Source organism: Metopolophium dirhodum, chromosome 1 (assembly GCF_019925205.1).
Source record: "Metopolophium dirhodum isolate CAU chromosome 1, ASM1992520v1, whole genome shotgun sequence".
NCBI lineage: Eukaryota > Metazoa > Arthropoda > Insecta > Hemiptera > Aphididae > Metopolophium > Metopolophium dirhodum.
Window position 1 is genome coordinate 111,242,710 of NC_083560.1, and position 25,123 is coordinate 111,267,832.

The 25,123-nt window shown below is 34.6% G+C and overlaps 1 protein-coding gene across 2 annotated transcripts in view; it reads left to right on the forward strand.

Annotated features, from left to right (window-relative positions):
- Positions 1-19,433, forward strand: part of LOC132934179 (homeotic protein spalt-major) — an 80,510-nt gene extending 61,077 nt beyond the window's left edge. The window contains exons 2-8 of one of the 2 annotated variants that reach the window (XM_061000457.1): positions 2,179-5,004; positions 5,706-6,011; positions 9,761-9,897; positions 16,663-17,443; positions 17,938-18,083; positions 18,202-18,387; positions 18,861-19,433. In XM_061000457.1, coding sequence (XP_060856440.1) covers positions 2,179-5,004; positions 5,706-6,011; positions 9,761-9,897; positions 16,663-17,443; positions 17,938-18,083; positions 18,202-18,387; positions 18,861-19,214 — 4,736 coding nt within the window. In that variant the 3' untranslated portion in view covers positions 19,215-19,433. The remainder of the gene's footprint in view (positions 1-2,178; positions 5,005-5,705; positions 6,012-9,760; positions 9,898-16,662; positions 17,444-17,937; positions 18,084-18,201; positions 18,388-18,860) is intronic. The other variant, XM_061000458.1, reaches the window with a different exon arrangement.
- The last annotated feature ends 5,690 nt before the right edge of the window (positions 19,434-25,123 follow it).

A 25,123-nucleotide genomic window follows, 5' to 3' on the forward strand; every position in this document is an offset into this window, starting at 1 on the left:
CCGTAACGATAATAACTACGACAGTCGTTCGTAACAATTACAAATTGTGCGTTTTAATTGAGTGGAAGAAACAAAAAGAAAACAAACAGGCTTCATTTAGGTTGCGATTTTAATTATATTTTCACTGATGAGTTTAATATTATTATTGTTTTGTGTGACGACTGACGACGGATGAACGGCGTCCGCCGGGCGGCTAGTGTGCGCCCGGCCAGACCTATGCGATAAAAAATTAAGGAATATTAATTAACTATAAAAACGTTTCACGTCAAAAAACCGACGGTGGGCTGCCTGCAATATATTCGATTTCAATGGTAGAATGTCGGAAGAAAAAAAACCTGACGGCATTTTCTTCGTGATTTCGGATTATTTTTAACGTAGAATAATAATATTATATAATATGAAATAAGGTTTTTTTTTTAATACTAATAAGTCTTTCACTCGCATGGTGTTATGCAATAAAGATGCAACATTATAATTTATTGACATAATATTATCACATTATTTGTTGTATCGCAAGGTAAATTAGCTGCCCCATTTTACATTTTTACTCGTACCATCATATTGGCCTGCCTTAGTTGTAGCACCAGTACAGCCAAAATTCTGGTTATTTATTCAATAAAATTAAGGTAGATCATTTTAAAATTAAATTTTTTTTGTGTGCATGGTCCATATCAATACAAAAAAGTAGCATACCACTCATAACAGTTTTATATCAAATTGAAAAGATGAAGAAGTTTATGAGCAGAATTAATGATTATTATAATGGTATTGACCTGTATAAGCTTTTAGTATATTTATTTCGTATCCAATGTAGAAACCACAATGAAGCATCTGCTGTCCCTGTCCCTATACCAACCGTTACTTCTTTGGTTCTGTAGGTTTTGTTCTCCTAAAAATTTGGCACCCTGTTTTAAAACTTACATGGCAAATGCATATTATAATAATTATTCTATTTTTTACTAGCCCGTTGACGGATCTGCGTATATTATAATCGTATAACAATATAATAATGTTAAACGAGCCCGTAAAATAATTATTGTTATTGTTTACCGTCGGAATACAACACTGCTCGACTTACGGCCGATAAGACGAGTGACTTTGGAGGGAACGACACGGATAATTACGTTGTTTGACATCATAACGGTGGCGGACGGGTAGGCAGACAGGGTAATCCCATTAAAAGTAATCCGTCGTAGGGTTTCTGTGTTTTCAAAGTTTTATCTACCGTGGAAACGACGCGCGCGCTCGGAGCAGTTTTCGTGTATACATGTTGCCTAAATTAGCAACGATGATTGTATTGTACACGACGGGATATTTTAAGCGTTATTTATCTCGTCCATATATTCTACAGTAGTTCGCTCTCTCAGCAGTGAGAACGAAAAAAGGAACGAAGAAGAAGAGGCAAAAAAAAAAAAAACTAACGAAGGTTACTGTAATATAGTACAATGCGCTCGCTCGCTTATGTATATATGTGCGTGCATTAAATATATATATTTATTATATATGTACGTATATACATATAAGTATATATATATATTATATATACGTATATACATATAAGTCGTGTACAAATTTAATCATTGTGACATTATACAATTAATGCGCGTGCGAGATTGGTATTAATGACGTCTAGACTTTTACGGAAATTAAACGCGAGTCGAGCAGTGTTTAAATCATACAAAAGTTTTTATTTTTTTTAATTAACCACACGTTTTTTATCTTCTCCTCTTTTCTCCTTTAGCTACACGCGACGGGCTCTACGGTATACCTACTATCTTGTATTGTCGTGCGTGGTTCGTTTGCAGTTTTTTTTATTTTTAAACGTATATTTTGTTCGTCACACACGTTGCGATTGTCATCAAAAGACTCCCCTAAATCTGCGAGCTTATACCGTTGGCACGGTCACCAAATAAAACGAAAATCAACCCCAAGCCGTTCCAACATAGGTACGTGTCCGATCATTATAACGTGCGTACAGATGCAGATCGAGGTGGCCTATACTAATTATATATGTGGTCTGCACAGTCACGTCCGTTTAGATTAGTTTTAGTGACATCAAAGTCCCATCATGCACAATGAAATTAGAAAACGACCTATTAATAAAAACGCGTTGGATCGCATATCCCGCGGCCACAACGATTGCGATATTAATTGTTGGTGTTTCATTTTGTTTCGCAGGTGCGACATCGATGACTTCAGACGATGAAGATGATGAAGAGAACGGGCCGATGCACGGTGAAAAGTTGCCTAGAAAGTTGTCAAATACGTGCAGACAGTGTGCCATGGGATTTCTGAGTTTTTCCGAGCTGTCGGAACACAACAAGACGTGTGTGCTTCGGACCGGCGCCGCCAACAACGCAGCCACTTCCGACGATTTCGATCATCGGAACGATCACGACGACACAGACGATGTCGAAGACGATGAAGAACCAGACGATGACGAGGACGTTGTAGACGACTTGGACGACTTAGACGAGATAGACGACTATCACCGTCACGGACACCATTACAACGCGGCCGGTTTGCAGGCAATGGCTGTAACCGATTTAAGGAGTGGCTGTCACAATAACAACATAAACAACAACAATAATAACAACAACAACAATAACAACAATAAGGCGCACGAAGAGCAGAGGAGACAGCGGCAGGACGCCGAGAACAACAACCGCCGTTACGGTGGCGGTCTGCCAGACTCCGTCGTCATCGCCAGCGACGACCTCGTGGCTGCCAGGATGGCCATAGACGAGGGTGTGTCCGCACTAGCGTCGACTGGTTTTCCGTTTGCCGCTTACCAAGCGGCCGTAAATGCGGCTGCCGCCGCGGCTGACGTGCCAGCGCTCCAGCAGCAGCAGCAACAACAAGCGGCAGCTGGTCATCACGTGACACTCGAAGCGCTGCAACACACCAAAGTGGCCGTTGCGCAGTTCGCGGCCACCGCAATGGCTGTAAATAACGGTGCTGTCAGCAACCAAAACGTGCTACAAGACTTAGCCATCGTCAATTCGTCACTGTTCACGTTGCAACATCAGCAGATGATGCAGCTGAGCCTCATCCAACAGCTCCGTCAACAGTTGCAAATAAGCCGTCGGTCTGGCGGTGGTACCGGTAGTATCGATGGAACCTTGTCTGTGTCGCCGCCACTACTCAGCGACGGCAATGACGACAACGCCGTGGTCATGCCGTCACCCATGTCAATATTGGCCATGTCGCGGAGTGGCGCCGAAATGTTGCATCAGATTGTTCAACATCACAATCAGGCCGGAGGATCCCCGCCGCTGCCCTCACTGCCACCACTGCCGCCGCAGCAGTTGCTACCGGCAGTCACGCCGCTTTCAATTCCGGTACCGGTACCAATGTCTATGTCCACGCAACAGTCCACCGGCGACTGTACCACGCAAACGCCACTGCTTCAGCTCAGCCGATCTCCGTCGCCGTCTACCTCACGCTCTCCGACGCCTCCACCGCCATCCATCATGGCCATAATGGTGCCCGAACTGCAACGCCCCGCTCCGTCGCCAATGCAAGCTTTGCAAGCATCCGTGTTACCGGTACAAACCCCACCGCCGCAGCAGCAGCTGCCGCTCCAACCAACCGCCGTCCAGCCCGTGGCGTTGGCGCCGGCCGAGAGTGCACCTCAGCCACCACCTCCGGCCACGCTTCAGTCACAGCCTCAGCCGTCTACATCATCGTCGACATCGTTTTCGCTGACGCCGTACACTTCTTCGCCAATCGTCACGCATCATCATTCCATCCCGTCGTGTTCCGTTTCGTCCGCGTTCGCATCGTCCATCATAACCAACTTGGACCCACCGCCGTCGCCCAGTGAACCCAACACGCTGGTAATGTTGCAACGCCGTGCCCAAGAAGTTCTGGACAAGGCCAGCCAAGGCATGATGGCCAACAATCTCGCGGACGAGCTATCCTTCCGAAAGTGCTCTGGTAGCGGTGGAAAGGGCAGCTCACTGTCGCCGTACGACGGTAAATCCGCCGGTGGCAGTGGCGGAAGCCGAGGTGACAACTTTTACAAGCACAGATGCCGTTACTGTGGCAAGGTGTTTGGTAGCGACTCGGCCCTTCAGATACACATAAGATCGCACACGGGCGAACGTCCGTTCAAGTGCAACGTTTGCGGCAGTCGGTTTACCACTAAAGGCAACCTAAAAGTCCATTTTCAGAGACACACGTCGAAATTTCCCAACGTCAAAATGAATCCGTTGCCGGTTCCTGAACACTTAGACAGAGACTTTCCGGCGCTGATGCCACCGCACTTGAACCAGAGTCCACACCATCAGAACGGATGCAACTCACAAATGCCACCCAGCTCCACTGGTGCCGTCACTCCACGGTCTCCGTTGTCCCATCAGTTTTCCGCGGCCTCGTCCGCGGCGTCTTTTCCAACGGCTCTGTCCAATCTATTCCGACCTAGTGGCAGCCACCACGGTCAGCAACAACACCATCAATCGTCATCGACAGACATAGCACTTCCATCGAATATTCAAATGCCGTCACAGCAGCAACAGCAGCCTGCCGAACAGTTATTAATGACAAACCATCATCAACAACATCATCACCAACAACAACAACAACAGCAACACAATATCCACCAGCACCATCACAAGCAGCAACAGCAACATCACCTGCCGAATAATCACCCATCATCGCTACAACTGTTTCAGTTCAAACGCGAACAAGAGCAACCCGAGAACTTGAGCAAACCTGCTAACGCTGGCTGCTCCTCTCACGAATCATCTATTCCGTCTCCTCCGCCTCTCTCCGATTCCAGTATGACGCGCAACAACAAAGACGATCCTACATCCTCCGAGTACATCGACGATATGGCCGTGGACATCGACTCAGCTGACGTGGATGAACGTCAAAACGACATTGATGCTAACACTGACGACTTTAGCGTGGACACTAAGTACAGTGGTGAAGAAGAACGGACCAACAGTCCTACTATGAATGAAGGATTACAAGACCAACCTGAAAACCTTTCCAACAAAAGTAAATAGTTCATAATATAATAATTAATAGGTAGTTAAATGTAGTTAATACTTTACGTTAAACTTATAATTGCACGTTATATTGTATTTTGTTAGAATTTATTAACATTTCCATCGACCATGTTAAAATATGTGTATAACTAACGTAACACTACGGGCGTAACTATTACTAACTATGTATTATGATTTATGAACACCGTTTTGTGACTACGATAATATGATAAGCTTACCAGGAGTAACCACTAACAATTTTATTGTTTAGACTGTTATTTTTACTGTATTTAGGTTCATTGATTTTCGTTAGTTTGAATAAAATGACACAGCCGTTGCACAGAACTCATATTTATTTGAAAATTAATTAATTAATTTGAAAATTATTCGCCCCGAGGGGGCACTGGCTTAGATAACACAAAACTTTTTTAAAATAATTTTACTAACAATTATTATATCAATAGAGATCTTTGTCAATTCAGAAGGTACATTATTGGTGCACTGATAAATGTTCGTAAGCCTACTACGATTGTTTACTACTTCGTCCAATGTTCCCACCCGGCCAGCCCAGCCGAATAACTGCAACCCTTAATACTAATTAGTTTGATTACAACCTTTGAAACCAACTGTTTGAGCATACTATCACGAAAATCTACCGATCATCAACAAATAAATCGGATCCCTTTTAACATCGTAACCTTTTGATTTCAGGTGGCAGAGCAATGATGGCTAGCCCACCACTAATCACTTCGGACGAGTCCTTTTCTCCCAGGCCGACGTCATCGTCTTCGCGGCACCACGGTTCCCAGGCTGGATCGCCCGTATCGATGTCTTTCCACAACAGTAGATACTCGCCACCTTGCGCCCTGGACCTGACGCCCAAACAGTCGGCATTGACCACCACCGCCAATCACATCATGTCTACGTATCTGCCACCTGCGTTCGCCGGGCTCATGGCAGGATCTGCTACTTCCGCAGCCGGACTTCCGGGCCACGGACCGTCATTCGGACCATCCGGTAAGTGCTACTGATCGTTTATTTGTAGAACAATTTTAAAAAAAAGTCCAAGACATCCGTTTCGTCCGCGACGCTATTATTGTTTTGGCGTTGGCTTATATTTTAAAACACCGCCGTGCACATCACGTGCCATTGTGTGTTGCCGTTGCGCTCAGTTATGAATAGACACTCTCGATCGTACACATTTTTTCTAAATTCAATTTAATTCGTGTAAAATAACTATTCTTTTCGTCCCGGAGAATAAATTGCACGCACTTTTTGGCATCGTGTCAAGCACGTTCGGATGAAAAACGCGTCGCATACATCACGCCTGAATTCCTTATGTTATATTATCATCGCATTATTGTCTGGTAAAATGCATTGACATTTAAAACGTTGAAATGTTCATCGCGTCATTAAGTTTTATATTTAGATGCATTCTGTCACTTTGTTGACTAAATCAATAGAATCTCGAGCATTTCTTTTTCGCCGACTACCGCCTGAGACAAGCTTTCAGAACCATGTGCGCATAATAATAATAAATAACGATGATCATAAAAAAAATAATAATTTTAAAACGTTGTACACTCTGTATCTGATCTACTACTGAATTTCGTAATATTTACAATATTAGCCACTATAATAAAACCATCAATCAAAATAATAAGGTACCTATTAGTAAACATCGTTCTAATATAATAATGCGCTGCGTATAATTATAATAATAAATATTTGTCTTCCCTCGTTGGCAAATGGCGTATGATCGCGGCACGTGTACGGAAGTGGGGGCACAAAATTCTTATTATTATCATCATAATCATGACACATTTATAATATACAATCAAGAAGGTAGTTTGAAAAAAAAAACCTTTATATTATTACACCTAACCTAATATGTTATTAAACGGTATAATTAGTATCATAACAGATGTGTTAAGATTTGGTGTAAACAGTAGGTACGCGTAGTATTAAAAGTAGTAGTAGTAGTATAATAGTAGTATTGGACGTGTATAAATAAAAATATTATACCACCAACAATAATAAACTGTATATTATTATTCATGATAACGAGTTAAAGTTTTTATAGTACTCGGTGACGAGATGAGATGCCTATTATACACTTCTCTCCTGTGGGCCGATACATTTCAATTTATTTTATTTTCGTAAACGCGAATGGTAGGTATTCCGAGATTTCGTTGGAAAACCATTTTTTTTTTGTTTCTAATTGTATTTTTTTTTTTTTTTGACTCGATTAATATCCATTTCACGGTACACTCGATACACACGCCGCATAATATTTTATCGATGATAATAACATGATGGAAATTATTCTCAACGCACCCAACTGATAAATCGTAGTATCATTCCTTTGTTTCGTTCGTTCTTCCATCGGACTTTGTATTTTATCGTTTTTGTGGAGAATCGAAGTAATTATAAACGCCGTTGCCATTATTTATCGTGCTATTATCGTATATAAGCACCGACCACATGTGCGTCACATGTCTTTTTTTAAAACGCCGTAATATAATGTTACTATTATTTTCATTATGCCTTTACACGCCGAATGATGTATTATCGGTATTTACATATACATATTTTTTTGTTTTTAATTAAAAACATAAATTATAATTATTTTGCTTGCCGACGCCCGGGAGAATTTTGTTCGCCCGCTATTATTTTAAAATCGTTGCTGTCGGTTATAAATTAACGTGGATTTACATGTTTAGGACTCTATATAGCCATTAATAATGAACGGTAAAATTTAGTGTCAATAAAAAACAAACATTGTAGCAATTTTTATTTCAGAACATCTTAAGAATTTTATGAGATTATTGTATACATAATATTCGAATTTGCGTCGGCAGAACTGTATGATGTTAGATAATATTATTATTCATTTTACACTCGCGCAGTCTCGTTGAATACATCTGTTGATAAAATTTTAACTTTTAACCTGTCGCGAATGGTTTTACGATAGTATTATAATATTATTATTGTTTTAATATAATATTGATCGTGCAATACCTCAAAAGATCTCAAAATAAATAAACAATACTTGAGCGATGGGCATTAATTAATCAATAAACATACATTACTGCATTACGCCACTAAACGTTTAAGTGCGTTCTGAAGTTAAGTTTTGTAATTACCGATAATTCGATCGTTTGATCAAAATATAACCCAGAAAATAAATGGTCTTCGAGATCTATATAATTATTAATAAAATATTCCTAGTAATCAAATTCCGAAATATGCGGAGCTTTGCCCGGGAATCCATGAATATAAATAATAATAAAATAATACATATTTCACCTCAAGTCAAAGATTGTTGAACAGTAATTTATTATTATTCGGTGGGAAATACCTAATAACATTATGTCGCCGACTTCTACCGAATTAATGAATCTCATAATATATTATTGCAATTTATAGTGTATTTAATTATAATATATGTCAATAATATAAAACTGGTCTCTTTTTTCGATTTTTTTTCCATTCTTCGGTTTTTACATTTTAACATTATAATAAATTAATAAATAATAAACAATTTAATTAAAATACGAAGAAGGTATTCTGCGAATATATATATATAATACATGTATAATAGGTTTAGCCACTCTGTATAATATATAACGAACAAAAATGTGATTCACCGATTTCATTTCAAATAATTATTTTATTCGCTTAAACATTTTATTTTAATCTCTTATAATATAATATATTATAATATATTAATTGTTTCAACCGTATATTATTAAAAAAAAAATGTATCTGCGATGAGATTTCAAAAGCAGTGTAGGTTTAGTAGGTGCCTATATATTATAATAATAATATATGCATTCGGTTTGCTCACCTTGGCGTTTAAAAGCTGGCGAGTTATATTTTTAAATCGTAGATCAATATGATAAATCATACTTATTAGTACTCGAAAACCATTCTGCTGAGGCGCAAATCGGTTTATCCAAAACGGACAAGATTTTGTCGAGAACGGGTTTTTCTGTTTTTCTATACACGTTCCGCCGTTTATTCGCAGTCAGTCGAATGCGTTCGGTAATTTACTGGGAGATTTCCCGAAAATGACGTCCGTAAAGTACCATCTGTGTTCAATTTGGTTGATTTAGTAGAATACGTGAAAAATTTGAAACTTTTATTGCCCCCAAAAAGTGTTAACCGAAAGAAAAATAGAGTACACTTCATTGTAAAACCGCCCCCTCGCTCTGCACGAGATCTAAAATGGTATATAAAATATAAATAAACGAATGTCGTGACTTGTGAGACGCGGGTTATTTTTATACTGAAAACGAGATGAAACGAATATTTGAAACATTTGCTTGCACATAGAACAGTATAATATATTTTAGAAAAATCACATTTCAGGAAAAAAAAATCTAGAACATTATATTATATCGTGCCTCGGTAACGTGAAAAAAAAATGTTGTTTGTATTATTATATGAATATATGTATGGTTTTATGTCCCATCAAAAGATGCGAACTCGCGATATCATCTGGCAGGAAAGTACCTAATAATAATAATAATAATAATTATTATTATTATTAATATTTTGATTTGTGTCCTCCTCCCGTCCGTCACATGCTGCAGCGTGCTTATCCGGCGCACGTCTTCGCTATCGTCGGGGGGCTTGTTGGACCGGGTGCGCAGATATTATTATTATTTTTAATATTTGTGTGACGGGGTTGTTATTACCTACTATCCCATGTGCGCGACAAAAATTATGCAAAATAATTATTTCCGATGTGTATGTTTTAGCTGCTCGAGGAAACACCACGTGCAACATCTGTTTCAAAACGTTCGCGTGCCACTCTGCTCTCGAGATCCACTACAGGAGCCATACCAAGGAGCGGCCGTTCAAATGTACCGTGTGTGACCGAGGATTCTCGACAAAGGTACGATCGACACTAAATCATATCATTCATTGATAACGTATAATAACTCATATACACTCTTAAATGTTGAAAAACCAACCCGTTAGCCCCAGGACCAGATTCGATCAATTCATAGGTGACACTATATTATTCAGCACTATAAATGGGGCCCAAATTGTACAAACGTTTTTATAGAAAAAACGTTTTGGCTGTAAAATGTGAAAAATACGAAATTAACCAAATTTTAAACAGCATAAATGCTTAATATATGGTTTTAAGTCGTATAAGCTTTGTTAGTGCCTAATGTGGTGCCTAATGGTTAATCAGGTCCCGCATGTTTGCATATACAATTGTATAATGGCTGCAATAATAAGATACACTTGAGGTTATATTAACATGTACCTAGTAATAATTATTAATAATTAATTAGGTATATCCGACATAAATATAAACTATACTCAATTATGTTGCGCTTAAAAAAAATGTCCATACCCCCTTGTGCCCCAGTTCCCCGTCCCATCCAGTCATCCAGAGCACTTCCACTATCCGGCCGAAATCAACAGTTCGCCGCAGAATTGAACGAAAAAATACTCGATCGGTGCTAAATTGTATTGTGTTCTTTGAAAAATCGATCAAAGCCTTAGAATATGAGGTTGTTCATTGCTTGGAAAGTATTGTTCACGTGCAGACAATGCTTGTAAAAATATCGTTTTCCTGTTCGTGTTTAATACCATATTATATTCCAGCAAAGACTGGAACCGTTTAATTTTTTCGTTCCGACAAACGAACATTTTTCGTAATTTGACAGTTATTTGCATCTTCTCATTCGAAAAAAACCTACTATCTTTTTCATACTGACAGCCAAAATGACAGTAAAATCTATTGTTTATAATATGAGATACCAAACAAGTATATACAATACAATTACCTACTTGGTTATTATTTCAAAATTAAAATCAGTACCATTTCTATTTTTAATATCTTGAGGTTGACATATTGTTCTTTGACTCGTCGTATAAGAATAATTGTATATAGAATAACACAACAAATTTTAATATTCCATGGTCGATATATTTTATTGGGTTTTGATCAACCGTTCTGGCACCACGACGATGGATAATAATAATAATATTACGCTTGTTGGTCGGCATCTCGATACACCCAAGTGGTGGTAGTATAGGTATACGCTTCGCTGCTGTGACAGGTAACATTGTTGTGGATTCGAGAGAGCCGCTCTCGCGCTATTTTCTCATTTTCCCCGTTTGGCTGGAGGTTGAATAATGGATTAATTCCGCGATCCGTCTTAACAAATAGTGGGAAAAAAACCTGTTGCTTTTACGGGCACAAGAACGATATTGATCTAAATACAAATATAATAAAAACAAACAAAAAATAAAAATAAAAATTCTATACACTTTTACTTTTACCTACCTACCTATAACTATATAATATAATGGAATATAAATACGCGCGTTCCAACGTCAACAGTATTGTGTGCGGTGGTTAATTTATTTAACTGGGACGTTAATATTTTATACATATCATAATGCGATTTTTATTTTGACATTTACGTTTGTCGGTGTCCATCCGAAAACGAGTAGAATATAATATTTTGAAACGATTTTATTTTTTGTCCCACTGTTGAGTGTTCAATTCCGGCGTGTTGTTTATATAACAAAATATATATTATAATATTTAACATTCAGTTACATACGGGTACAACATAATATTATAATATGTTGGTGATTTAATTAAATTGTTTTAAAACAGTCTGAATAACACAATCTACTCAACTCGAATCAGGCATTATAGCCATCATCCAAACAATATAATATAATGAACTAATTAACAATTATAAAAAATATATTAATATTTGTTACACATTATTTTTCTATAATAATACGTGCAACTGCATATCACCGCTTTGCGGAATAGTCGCCAGATGTGATCCTTTATGGACATTTCAACATTATTTAAATTTCTCTTGGCGGTTTTCATCGCGATTTTTTTTTTTTATAATGCATTTCTATTTATATTGTATTTTTCGAATTGTTCTCTAACGCGCACAAATAATTTAACCGTACAATACAAAACCTTATTATTACTTGTTTAAAAATAAATACATCGACGAACCGGAAAAAAGATTTGCTACTCGTATTTGAAAATGAATAATAGTCTCTTTAAATATTCAAATATCAAATGTGGATAAAAAAAAAAAACAGCAAAAACAATAGTCCACCGCTACCTGTTATCTAATCGGTACAAACGATTCCTTTTATTTGACGACATCGCACATAAATTTAAACGAAATGCGAATCATCATATTTCATTGTTTCAATATGCTATTTTTAATATCTTTTCTTTTAATCCCATATTACATAATTCCATAGTATAATTGTATTTTATTTCCAAACTAATTACGCAATCGTTACTAAAAAATGAACATTATGTTTTATTTTACATAATTGTTATATTATGTAGAAACCAGACAATTGAGAAAAAAATTACTGTTTTAAATCTAGTTTCGTAAAATTAGGTAATTAGTTTTGGCAAGTGCAACGTGAATTATTGTGAAATTAGTACTAAAGCATATTATAACATGTGGCTATAATTGCAGCGTTAGTTCATAAATCTTACCACGCTTCATTTCAGTGACTTTAGAGTAGGAGCTCACCTGAGATTATAATATTGTTTAATAAAATATAAAAAATAAAATTATGTCGTCATATAAATTAATTGAATGAATTCATAAAAATCATACTGTTTTAAATAATTTTAAGTCCGATACGGTATACTATATACTTATTACGAGTACCTCATAACTTACCTACCGATATAATATTATAGGTATACCCCCTATACCTATTAATATCTTAACATATTATCAGTCCTCAACTCATAATCGTAACATTTCCTTAATTACCATAAAATTTTCGTAGATAATATTATAGAGTCGTAATATTTTATAATTAAACTTCTGTATAAAAAATAAAACATTATATAGGTACCTATCTATAAATTATAATAGATTTTATAAAATGTTATTTCTCTCCCTCGTGCGTTATTATGTAACGTGTAATTATAATTAGGCTATTTACTGGGTAAGGTCTATTATGGCATAAACATATTATAATATGTATAACGGTGACGTATTCAAGGGGCGAACGACAATGTCCCACGGGTCGCATTTTTTTAAAGCGGTGGCAATTTTTTGTTTACACATTATTACTATTTTCACCTTATTATTTATTTATTGTCTTGGCTGTTTCGCGTAATTTATTTAATAACTGACTTTTTAAATTTAAAATCATGAGATACAAACTTTATATAAATATAATATATCATTAATATCATCGCATACTCCATTAAACTACAAAATAATATTACCAGTTTTTTGTATAACAAACCGTAAATGTAAATACCTATTGTTATCTTTTTAATATTTTTTGTAAATATTAAATATATTTTTTATATTTTTTTAAGAAAAAGACAATAATAATAATTTTTTAAGGGCGTAAATAATATTGTTGCCTGTATATGTGACCAGTATATCTTAAATACTACAGCCCAAGGCCCTATACATGATATGACCGTAATTAATTAAACTGTTCGTTTCGTCAATATTATAATATACACTAAAAGATCGGTGCGTCTCTCCTGCATAGGACGGTCGTTGAATCCATTACATATTATTATTGTTGTACGTCGATGGAAACGATTTTTAATAGCTTGCTGAAGTCGCTGAAATCATCATCGTCTGTCTAAAGCACCGAATCGAAAACGTTTCGACACAAATCCGTCACATACATCCGTCATTTTTCAAATCACACATTATATACGTTCTTGTATAGCATATTATTATTATCTGTTTCACGATTCATCGCGTTTTTTTGTTTTTTTCATTCGCAGAAGAAACGTACAGTAAAATTCAACGGCAGTGACGTGGATTAATTTCCACAGTCATTTATGTTTCGTAGTGCAATTTGTTTTGTTTTGTTTTGTTTTGTTTTTTTTTTTTTGTATTTCTATTCTGTACGGTTTCTCGTGTAAAATAATGTTGCTCTTTTTTTATTACTAATTTTCTCTTTGTTTTTTCCTCACTCGACGGATACCTATATATTTTTAATATGTTTCGCTGGGATGCTCATTTAGTTGTAACGTACTCTACGAACTGCAGAGGTGTACCACTTCCATTTCACTGTACTGTGAACGTATATGTATGTGTGTGTGCATGTGTACCTATATATTATTATTATATTTGTATTTGAAATTATTTCCACTTGATATTGCCGACGGCGAAGTGACGGTTTTTAGTCAACTTATTATACATCATCATCATCATCATCATACACGGAAATGGAATTTTTTTTTTAATTGAAAACAATAAAATGTGTCACGGTTTGTATGCGTGATTGGATTTTTTGGCCGGATTTACGCTGTTTACCTTTAACCGTAGTTTTTATATACATATTTTCACGTGTGTATGTTATTTTATGATATTGTACATTTTCAATATTCATATCCCGCGACGACAATTATATTATTACGATCTAGCGCAAGCTGCAGTATTGGGTGCAGAATTGATTTGGATCTCGACTTTCTCTCCCTGAATCACCAATCTTCCTTGTGTTTAATGGAAATCAACCAAATATGTTTATCAAGACTATTTTAATTTTATTTATTGCTTGACCAAAACAATAAATTTTACTATATCACAATAATATGGGAAGTAAGACATGAACTATATTTTTGATACTAAAATCTGAGTTTTAAAAAATATCAGTGATTCGTATTCTATAGTAAAAATAGGCTCTTGCGATACATCATTATAGAAACATAATATATAAAAATAAAAAAACATTCATAATAATTATGCTTCTCAATTCATTAGTTATTATATGCAATTTTAATTATTTTGATTAACGTGTCACTCTAAGACTATTATCCGTCGAAGACTTAAAGGTAATTTGTACACGACGACATCGTGCAAAAATACGGTGGTGGGTATGTCGGGCGTGGAATCGAAATGTTTACGGTCAGAAGTTGTAGCCCGTAGGTTAAATATACTATCGCAACAGTAATAATTGGGCAATGTGATTTTCATCCAACGATATAATCAAAAACGACTGACCTCAGAAAAGTCGAGGGAAAACGTTAATATTATTCTAACGATAATATTATAAGAGAATGTCTCGCCGGCGTTTAAGGGGTTAAGTATAGGCAAATTTAATGAAGAATACATTTTGAGGGCATCATCTCATAATAACGTGCGTTTTGTGGTGTTAAGTTTTCTAAATTTGTACATTCCCTTTTTTAAAAACGAGTTTAACTTAATGTTCAAAAATAATTTCAACCGAAAACGTACGAGTCGAATTACAAAATCGTGTTATTTTTCATATTCACAAATTAAGTGTATATTCATAAATTGCTCTATGAACAGTTATAACCGATGTGCGTCAACGTACGTTAACTGTTGTTGTACAAAAATATTTCTGTGTGGCGTCTTCATAATGTTTGTTCGTACATTGTCTACAGACAACAGTGTATTATTTATCTCACGCCCATTCTCTGTGAATATTATACATCACGAGAGAATTATAGCTGTACGAATGCGTTGGGCTAATAATCGTATTATGTAATATCTACTCGAAAACCAAAACCGCATGACGTCTGCGGCCCCTCGAAGTGCGTGCATACGAATAGAGACGCGTACTCAGCCTAAATTGCGTTCGAAATATGTGTGCGTAATAACGTAGACGAGAGCGGTGAAACTATATACGTTGATATGAAGCTGTTGAGGAGTCTTAAAGTTTTCGGCAAATATTTCTCTGTGCCGCCATTATCGTACATATTATATTCTTTTGAAATTCAAGCCCATGAAACAGAAACTATGAGAAATAATAAAATATATCGTCGTACCACCGACCGGTGCAAACGAAAAATTCGGTTTTGTACATATTTTTAAATGCAACAATATAAATTAATAATAATATCAACTCGCCGCACGAACATACAACACAATCGACACGTCGCAAAGCGTGTACTTTAGATTGCATACCCCACGAAATGTAAGGTAAAACAATTATCACAACTAACGAAGTCATCGTCGTCCGACGGGTTTTGCATACGCAACATGGCATCACCTATCGATAACAATTTTTATTATTACTATTCAAAACGCTCTTCCCCTGACGTGAATCGCCGGAGGTTATTAGGTAAACGCGTGTGGGTCTAAGCTCGTTGAACGCGAGTTTTATGGCCATAGGGGAGATGTGTTTACAAGACGACTCTATTATTATTATTATTACAAATATTCTATCGGATCGCGTGCAAGTGTTTGTTATGAAAATACCTTCCCTTCGTCGTGGGGTTTTATACCTTAATTATACTCAAAGGTGTGAAAATTGATTTTCGCAAATCCAGTACGCGTCCAGTAAACGACACCGCATAATAAAGCCTCTCGCCCCTATGTGTATTATATCATAAAGTATGTGTGAAGGGACGTGTGACCGACGTCCGTATATGGGACGAGAGTTCGAGACGAACGATAGGTACCATGTTTTATTTAAGCACCTATATAATATTATTATTTTATTTTTTTTCGTTATCACCGAAACACGTGGATTTGCCCTGCTCTGACGGTTACGGTACACCACCCCTATATTGTCCTCCCACTGCCAGCCACCATCCCCACGATGACAGGACGACATGATCGCGATGTCATCGTTATAATTATCAATGTTATGACACCACAGACTTTCAGTATGTATTCTGCACGTGTTGCAGGGTAATATGAAACAGCACATGCTAACGCATAAGACTCGAGACATGTCGTCGACGGGCGCCGGTGGAGGCAGCTCGTCGAACAACATGTTCGACGGCAACAACTCGACTAGCTGTGGTCATGATGACACAGCCAGCAACGCAAGCTCAGAGAGCCGTGAAGCGGCCCAGCATCACCTGCATCACCAGCAGCACCATCAGCACCAGATGCATCACCACCAACAGCAGATCATGCTTTTGAGTGTAGCCGCACAAAACGCCGCAGCAGCCGCCGCCGCAGCCGTGGCAGCAGTCACAGGATCGGGTTCATCTGGAGCGGTGACTGGTGGAGTCGGGCCTCGATCTCTGCCACCACCACCACCGCCGCCTCCACCACCACCACCACCACAGGTCGTATTGCAACAGCTTTCAAACGGTATGATGCCCGTGGTGACCAGTGCCGCGACTTCGGTATCGGCGAACGCGTCCACGTGCACCAGGCCTTCTTCAACCAATACCGCGGTCCAGTTGGCGGCCGACCTGTCCCCGCCACCGGTCCAACAACAGGCTGCGTCTGCACAGACGCCCCCGTCGCAACCACTGTCGGCTAAATCCTCGACCCAACCGGTGGTCACACTGTCCGTACCCGCCGTTGGCCAGCAGCAGCAGTACAACGCTCCGGGCTCTGGTTCCAGAAAACCGCCGGCCACGACTGAGGGAGGTCTGTCGTCTTCTTCGTCGTCGTCGCCAAAACGCTCATTGGCCGATCCTGACTCCGGTTTGCCATCGGCTAAGAGACAACCAAGTAAGCTAGTAGTAAATAGTAATAAATAAATAATAATGTTATCATCACCATAAGTTGAAAAGTTATAGTTCTATTCCTAATACCCGTAGGGATTCACAAATCCAGTACGCCATCCAGTTAGTCTGTACTGACCAGTAATCACCACCCAGGGGTGGCAAAATAAGAAATTGCTTCAGACGAAAAATTGACAATTTCACATCAAAATACACATTAAAGCCAACTATTGTAATATAAACCAAACACCATAGACAAACGATCAAAAGACAAATAATATTATTTACAGCAATTACCAATGTTTAAACGACTTGCGCATGTCGATAAATTTAAATATAGGTCTTAAGTCCAGCCCTATAAAGTGTAGTCATTGTTACTACATTTTCACAGATAACTTTTTTGCTTCATTTAAATCTAATGATAATCGATACCGGAACCTACATTAACTGTATATACAACGAAATCGACTAAAACTATTTTGTTTGCTTGTGCCTTTGAAGGTTCGCCCAAACATTTGTGTAACGTGTGCAACAAGAACTTCTCTTCGTCCTCTGCACTACAAATCCACATGAGGACCCACACGGGCGACAAGCCTTTTCGATGCACAGTGTGCCTGAAAGCGTTCACGACCAAAGGCAATCTCAAAGTAAGCCAATATGGTGGCTGCCCACCTTAGTGTCTCGGACGAGATATATTTAAAATATTAAAACAATATTTATGTGTGTATGCGTTATTAATGTCTCTGTTTGTTTGATGATGTTCAGGTGCACATGGGAACGCATATGTGGACCAATGGAACTTCCAGGAGAGGGCGGAGAATGTCACTAGAACTTCCACCGTTGCAGATCGCCAACAGTGTCAAAGAAACGGATTTCCTCCAACGTAGACAAGAAATCTATTACCATCCGTTTCTGTCTAGTCCGTACTTAAACGGAATGCATCAACAAAAGGTGATTACACTTTTCCATTTAAAAAATTTTTTTAATTGTTAATTTTGTTTCAATTTATAGTGTATAAATATTTTAAAATTATTAAGAGGATACCTAATATTTTTTTCTCTGAAATAATCGCCATTTGCTAAATATTTGGTCATGATATATATTTTTTATTATAAATCACGTGTGATGACGTGTGATTTGTACCGTTTATTGTCACATAATTATTTTTTAATTCCTGTTTATTGCCTATGCGTTTTGTCCAACAATCGTAAATTGTTTTCTTGTATTTCTATTTTATTCTGTTCACATTTTACAAATTGAAATGCATCTATTGTTCAGCTATCGTTTTTATTTCATTCCGATCCACGGATGTTAATAAATAATAAATATTTATTTAGACGATAATAATATGATAGCAATAATAATAACGATATAACTGTACAATCAGTCATAATTAAATTATTGATCATGTTTTTGCCCTTCAGATCAACGAGATATCAGTAATCCAGAACGTTAACAGCAACGTCAACAATCGCATTCTGAGTGGGTTCGGCAACTTTGGCGGCGGCGCTACGTTCCCGGGCGACATGATGAAACAAGAGCCGAGCATCGCCGCTGACAAGCAGAACAACGTCATGTCGTCATCGTCGTCGCCACCGTCCCACCACATAAGGACACCGCCACTTTGGGACCTGCACTACGACCGGCAGACAGCCGTCAACATCAAGTCCTCCGACGACCATCAGCTCAACAACTGTGCACCCCAATCTCCGCAATCGTCGCCGATAGCGCACACAAATCACATCTCCCAGAACCGCACCGAAGGTCTAGCGACATAACATTTACTCGAGTATTTGCGTTTTAACCGATGATAATACTCAAATCGCATTGTACATTATTATTATTATTGCCTACTATTATTAATATTATCATTGTGACTATCATCATTATTTTTACTATTATTATTATTATTATCTTTTATGTTATGACCTATTATTTTACTAGGTAGTGTATTATACTATAATTATTCATTTTATTTTTCAATGACTTGAAGTTAACACGTCATGATAATGTTACAAGACGCACTTGAGCGACACGTTCAAAATTAATCACAGAGCTGCTGACTGTTGATCTCTTTGTCTTTGTAAAGCGCAACTCAAGACAGAAAAGAAACAAAAATATTGAAAAAAATTTTGTCAGAAAGGGTTTTTTACATGCTTAAAATGCATTTGAGCTAATGTTTACAAACTATTTTCTTTTTAACATTTTAAATTGTTTATTATTTTAGAATTGATTCAAAAAAAATTTTCTTAACACTATTTTATTCTTACGAAACAAAAACAAAAAACTTTCTGACAGTATTAAAAAAAATATATTTTTGTTTTATTTCTGTTAGAGCAACTATAAATACTTGACCAACTGTGTCAAGCTTTTGATCGATACATTTTTGTTCCAACCACGACAAAATAATGAAATATTGTTAAAATATTTGCCTGACGTTCACGTTTAGTTTATAATGTAAGCATATTTATTCCAATTAAACAAAAATTAAAATTTTCATCATCATATGCAGTTCAATACTTCATGTAGTATATCTGTGACTTGGCTATTCTTATAATAATAATATGCACTACACTGAAATCGACCGAGACATTGGTCAATAATTAATTTTGATGAACAAGTCGTTTTAGCTATTTTAACAATAACAAATGAATCATTATTATTAGAAACATAAACTCTATTTATATATTATATTATAATATGTACCTATGTATTTATCTACCACTATCCATTAATTTTTTATTATGACGATCAAATCATTGAAATGTCTTTTATTGTTTTATGTTAGTATCATTGTTTATTATTAGTATGAGTTAGGATCATTGTTTATTATTAATATATCCTATGTATTGTTTAGGACGGTTAGTGATCATAGTTATCATTTCTGTGCTTTCCTTTTGGGCGAATCGTTTGTCTGGGTTTTTTTTTTTTTTGTAGTTTCTTTAAACTATTTACTTTATGTTTATTTGATTAACAATTTATTAGTAATACCCTTTGTTACACATAATAATGTAATACTATTGTAATGATTTTTTTTAAATTTAGGTACATGATGTTTTTTTGAACCATTACTGAGTATAAGTGATTTACCTATAAATTAAATAAAAAATGTAGATTAGATAATTTTTAGTGACAAACAATAATGCTATGTTAATTTTAATTAATTTATTAATATTAATACTACTATTAGTGTTGTGTGTTTTACTATTAATATTTATTTATGTTTAAAAAGCATTATTGTATGGAAAATGTATCATGCATATCTCTGGGTATATCAAATACCAAATCATGGTGCAGTTTTTGCTAGATTTTAAGTATTACTATTTTGATTTTGATAATGATTGCCAGTTGGTTCGTTTTCACTGGTATTAAATTATAATGTTGTTACAATAAAATGCTTTTTAATATGTGAGTTAAGTTATGTACACTGTACAGCCTGTAAATTATTATTTAATTCACTGTAACCTCATGTATAAAATAAAACAAACAGGCATGTTCATTTATACTAATCGCATACTCGTAATATGTCATTATGATATGCTATAAAATAATTATACATTTTTTTTTTTTTTTTAATCAGTGAATTGTAGATCAAACAACTAATGAAATTTAATTTTGAATTAATAAAGAAAAGTTTTTATTTTAATCCATGTGTACAAATTTAAATTTAAAATAAAATAAAAAAAAATTTAAAAAAGTAGTAAATCATATTTTAGCACAATTTATTGTTTAGGTATGATAATATTGGTAAATGGGTTTGATCGAAAATATCAAAATTGCATGACTTACCTATACGTTCAAATCTGTATGGCTGTACTGATAACACTTTGCTATTATAGCCCATCGTTTGTGTACATATTACGAGTGTTTGTTTGTATGCTCTATATTTATACACACATTTATTACATATTATTAATACATTGATGAATGTTCCTAAATTTACTAGTCCGAAAATAAAATTGTAATTTTTACGACTTGTATAAAATAACCGTGATTTATTGTACTATATATAAAAAAAAAAATGAATGTATTATTGAATGTAAATGTGTGTATATATCTATATATGTTCATCGTATATATATAGATATATGAATATAAATTATATACGTATGATATACAATATGATAATATTAGTACTTAAGATATAGAATTATTTTTAAAAATGCCCACAATCACTAGCAATGAAAATAACTACGGCACTAGGAAAATTGAACTTTATTTATCAATCATTGTCTTAGAAATTTCCACTTAGCATGCGGGCCAATATTTTCAGTCATATAAACATTATTATCATAGTCTCTTATTGTACAATTTTGTGTGAAAATTTAAACGTATTACATTTATTTCAATTCAAAAAAAACCCTTAAACCCTTAATAAAATTTAAAAATTGGTTTATTATAGTATTCACTTATACAGTTATACAACTATACAACTTAAGTTAAAAAAAATAATTATATCCAAAACTATACACTCTTATTATCATTTTTATTTATTGTAAATAGATGTCTATTTTTAACGTATAAAGCATTTAACTATTATAATTTATGGTTTCCTCTAAAATTAAACCCCCTGCATTACACAATTATTTGTACATAATTTATTGAAATATTTATAAATTATATACATGAAACTTTGATTGTTTATTTGAGTTTCATTGTGATAATTAAAATTGCACTCCTAAATGTGGCAAGAGGGTGTGTGAATAATATTTATATAATTACTATTTTTTTTAGTTAACTAGATACTTAATTTTTATGTTTGTGATTTACAGTTTAATTGTATATCATTAATTGTAAATAGAATATTACGTAATAATGGTTTAAAAATTTATTTAATTCATACATATATAATATAATTACATGTAAATTATATTTTCAATTATTTACATATTATATGTACCCAACTTGATTTATTAGTTAATCATATGTATGTACATTATACCATAATATAATATTGTAAACAAAATACGAGTTTACTAGAATTTTTTAGTACATAAGATTTTATTGTTTCGACATGTAAACATTTCCTTGACATAATTATATTTGTGCAAAAATAAAGACATTATCATGAGATTTTTGATCTGCGTTTTTACTGTCGCTTATCTTGTTTATGGTATTAGATTAGAAGCATACCCAGTGGAGTCAACGACCTCCCTCTTGCATATCTAGCCATATTTTAGACATAATAAATCAGCGGGCCCCAAAATAGAATTAAAAAAAGAAAATATTAAAAGTAAATACTAGTACCTAGTACCTAGTACTAGTACCTATTTTAAGTTATACCTACTTCTTTGTCCATAAAATTGTTTCAGTTGTTCATTCTATCTGCTCTCCCACAGGTTAAATACCTAATTATTATATATCGACTATTATATATTTTATATTTAAGTTCATTAGTTAAAAATATAATTATGAGGCCCGGAAGTATAAACTAAAAACTACTGAATTATGCATGCATTTATGCACTTAAGAATACTAAAATATACCTTTAAATATTTTTTATTCAGTCAGTAGCTCTAATTAAAAATATAATGCAGATGTTCTAGTGCAGTTCTTTTTATTGTAACAATTTTTATAACTCATAGTTTCCATTTCACAAAGGCCTAAAAAAAATAGCCATTTTGTAGTGTTATTTATTTGTTTTTTATTGATAGTATATTAATAATAAATCATTAAATTTTAAATGAATAAAAGCTATGTATATTTACAAAAATACAGCATAATATTGTAAAATTTTATGATTTTCACACTTTAATAACTAGTACTAATCCAATAGGTAATAAAGAACTCACTACTCGTTGAAGTTGTAGGTACATTATTTATTTGTTTTATAATTGTGTTCAATATCTCAACCATGAACAGATATCCACATGTTAACAGGCCCATCATTAATATACACAAAGAAAATATTTTTAAGTCTATGAGATGTCCTTTCTAAGTCTCAATTGATTAGAAACACATTGTAGTATATATATTCGGCCTAATGGGTATATTGTAAAATAAAAATTAAATAGCGATATCTATAAAATATTTTGGCTCAGTGGTGTATGAGAAATCATCTAAAAATGCTCATTAAATGTCACACATTTTATTTGTTTTGAATGCAACCGAGGCCAATAGGAGAAGCAATCTACTACTTATTAGCGTACTTATTTTAACATATATACACTGTAGTGCTCTTTTGCGTACAGGTACCATTGTTTCCAGACAATTTTAATGACAATTCTAATTTGAAAGATATTAAATTGAAATAAGTAATTTTTTATGTACAATAATATCACAACTATTACAAGTAATGATGGTCAATATGTTTTAGCAAATTCAGTGAAAAATAAAAATTGTTTATCTGAGAATGATAAAAATGCACTGTATAATTTAATGATTAACTTTTTATTACAAAATAAATGCAAGGATGTGCAATATATTTCATTATACTATACTAGTAAGAATAATGGTCATTACTCCTTGCATAAATTAAATTACCTACATTTTGACATTACTACTAAATAAATAAATTATGTGTTTCTCTTAACTTAAATTAACTATTAAGGATGGAGATATTTTTATCACCCATATAATTATGTTATCATAGAAAGAATATAATATAACATGCTAAACAATTAGGTTAATAATAAAATAGAATTTTATAGGTATAGGCACCAATCAATAAAATAAGTGTAACTTATATGCATTTTTATTTTGTATTCCTACTTCAATGTATAGAAGTTGTATTTACTATTTAATTACTTGTGTCTATATAACATTATAATATAAGACCTATATAAATATTTAAATTAATTAAAAATTTCAATTAAAAAATAATATAATATATTTGATATTGGACACTTGAAATTTTTTTGTTAGTTTTGTAATAAACTATTATAATTATTGTTTTAAAAACTTCTACTAAGTGTTTTTCAAAGGTAGGTAGGTACTGACTTCTTTGTTAAGAAAATTGATAAGCTTATTGTAGAAATATTTCTTCAAGAAAAAGCAATATGTCACCCACTATTTGTTTTGCTTTTCAATTTTTGTCTTGAAGGCCGTCAACTACGAAGAAGAAGAATGTTCTGCTTCAGATTGTGATTAATATTATTAAATAGGAAAACAATCATAAAATATAGGTGTAAAAGGATGTATAAACAAACACAATGGTTTGAAACAGGTGATAATTTTAATAAAAATAATGATCAAATGTTTGTTACAAAATGTTTTTGTGCACTTTAAGACATTATCAATATATTTTTAAATGTAATATCCAATTTATGGAATGTGAAATATTATTAAACAATTTTGTAACATAAAAAAAACTCATATAGGTACATATTGAAATAGTTTAACAGTAAATCTATGCTTTTCAAACATATTATGTAGGTACTAGACCGAGTATAGGTACTAAATAATTGCAGGTGTGATTCACAGATGATGAAGAAAATTAGACAATTGTGAAATATTGTAGTGTCCATTTGATGAAAGTTATCAACTTTGGGATTGTAGCTTGAATCTATTGTTATGGTTGCTGGGGTGGTATGTATAATATCGAAAGTCGAATAATGTACGTAAGTAGTCTAGGGACTATCGAGTTTTTTCTTGCTGATATTAGAAACTTTTACCAAAAAACATTTATTTTTTTTAAAGAAAAATAATACCGTTGAATTTTTGCACAAGCAAACGATATCATCGGCAT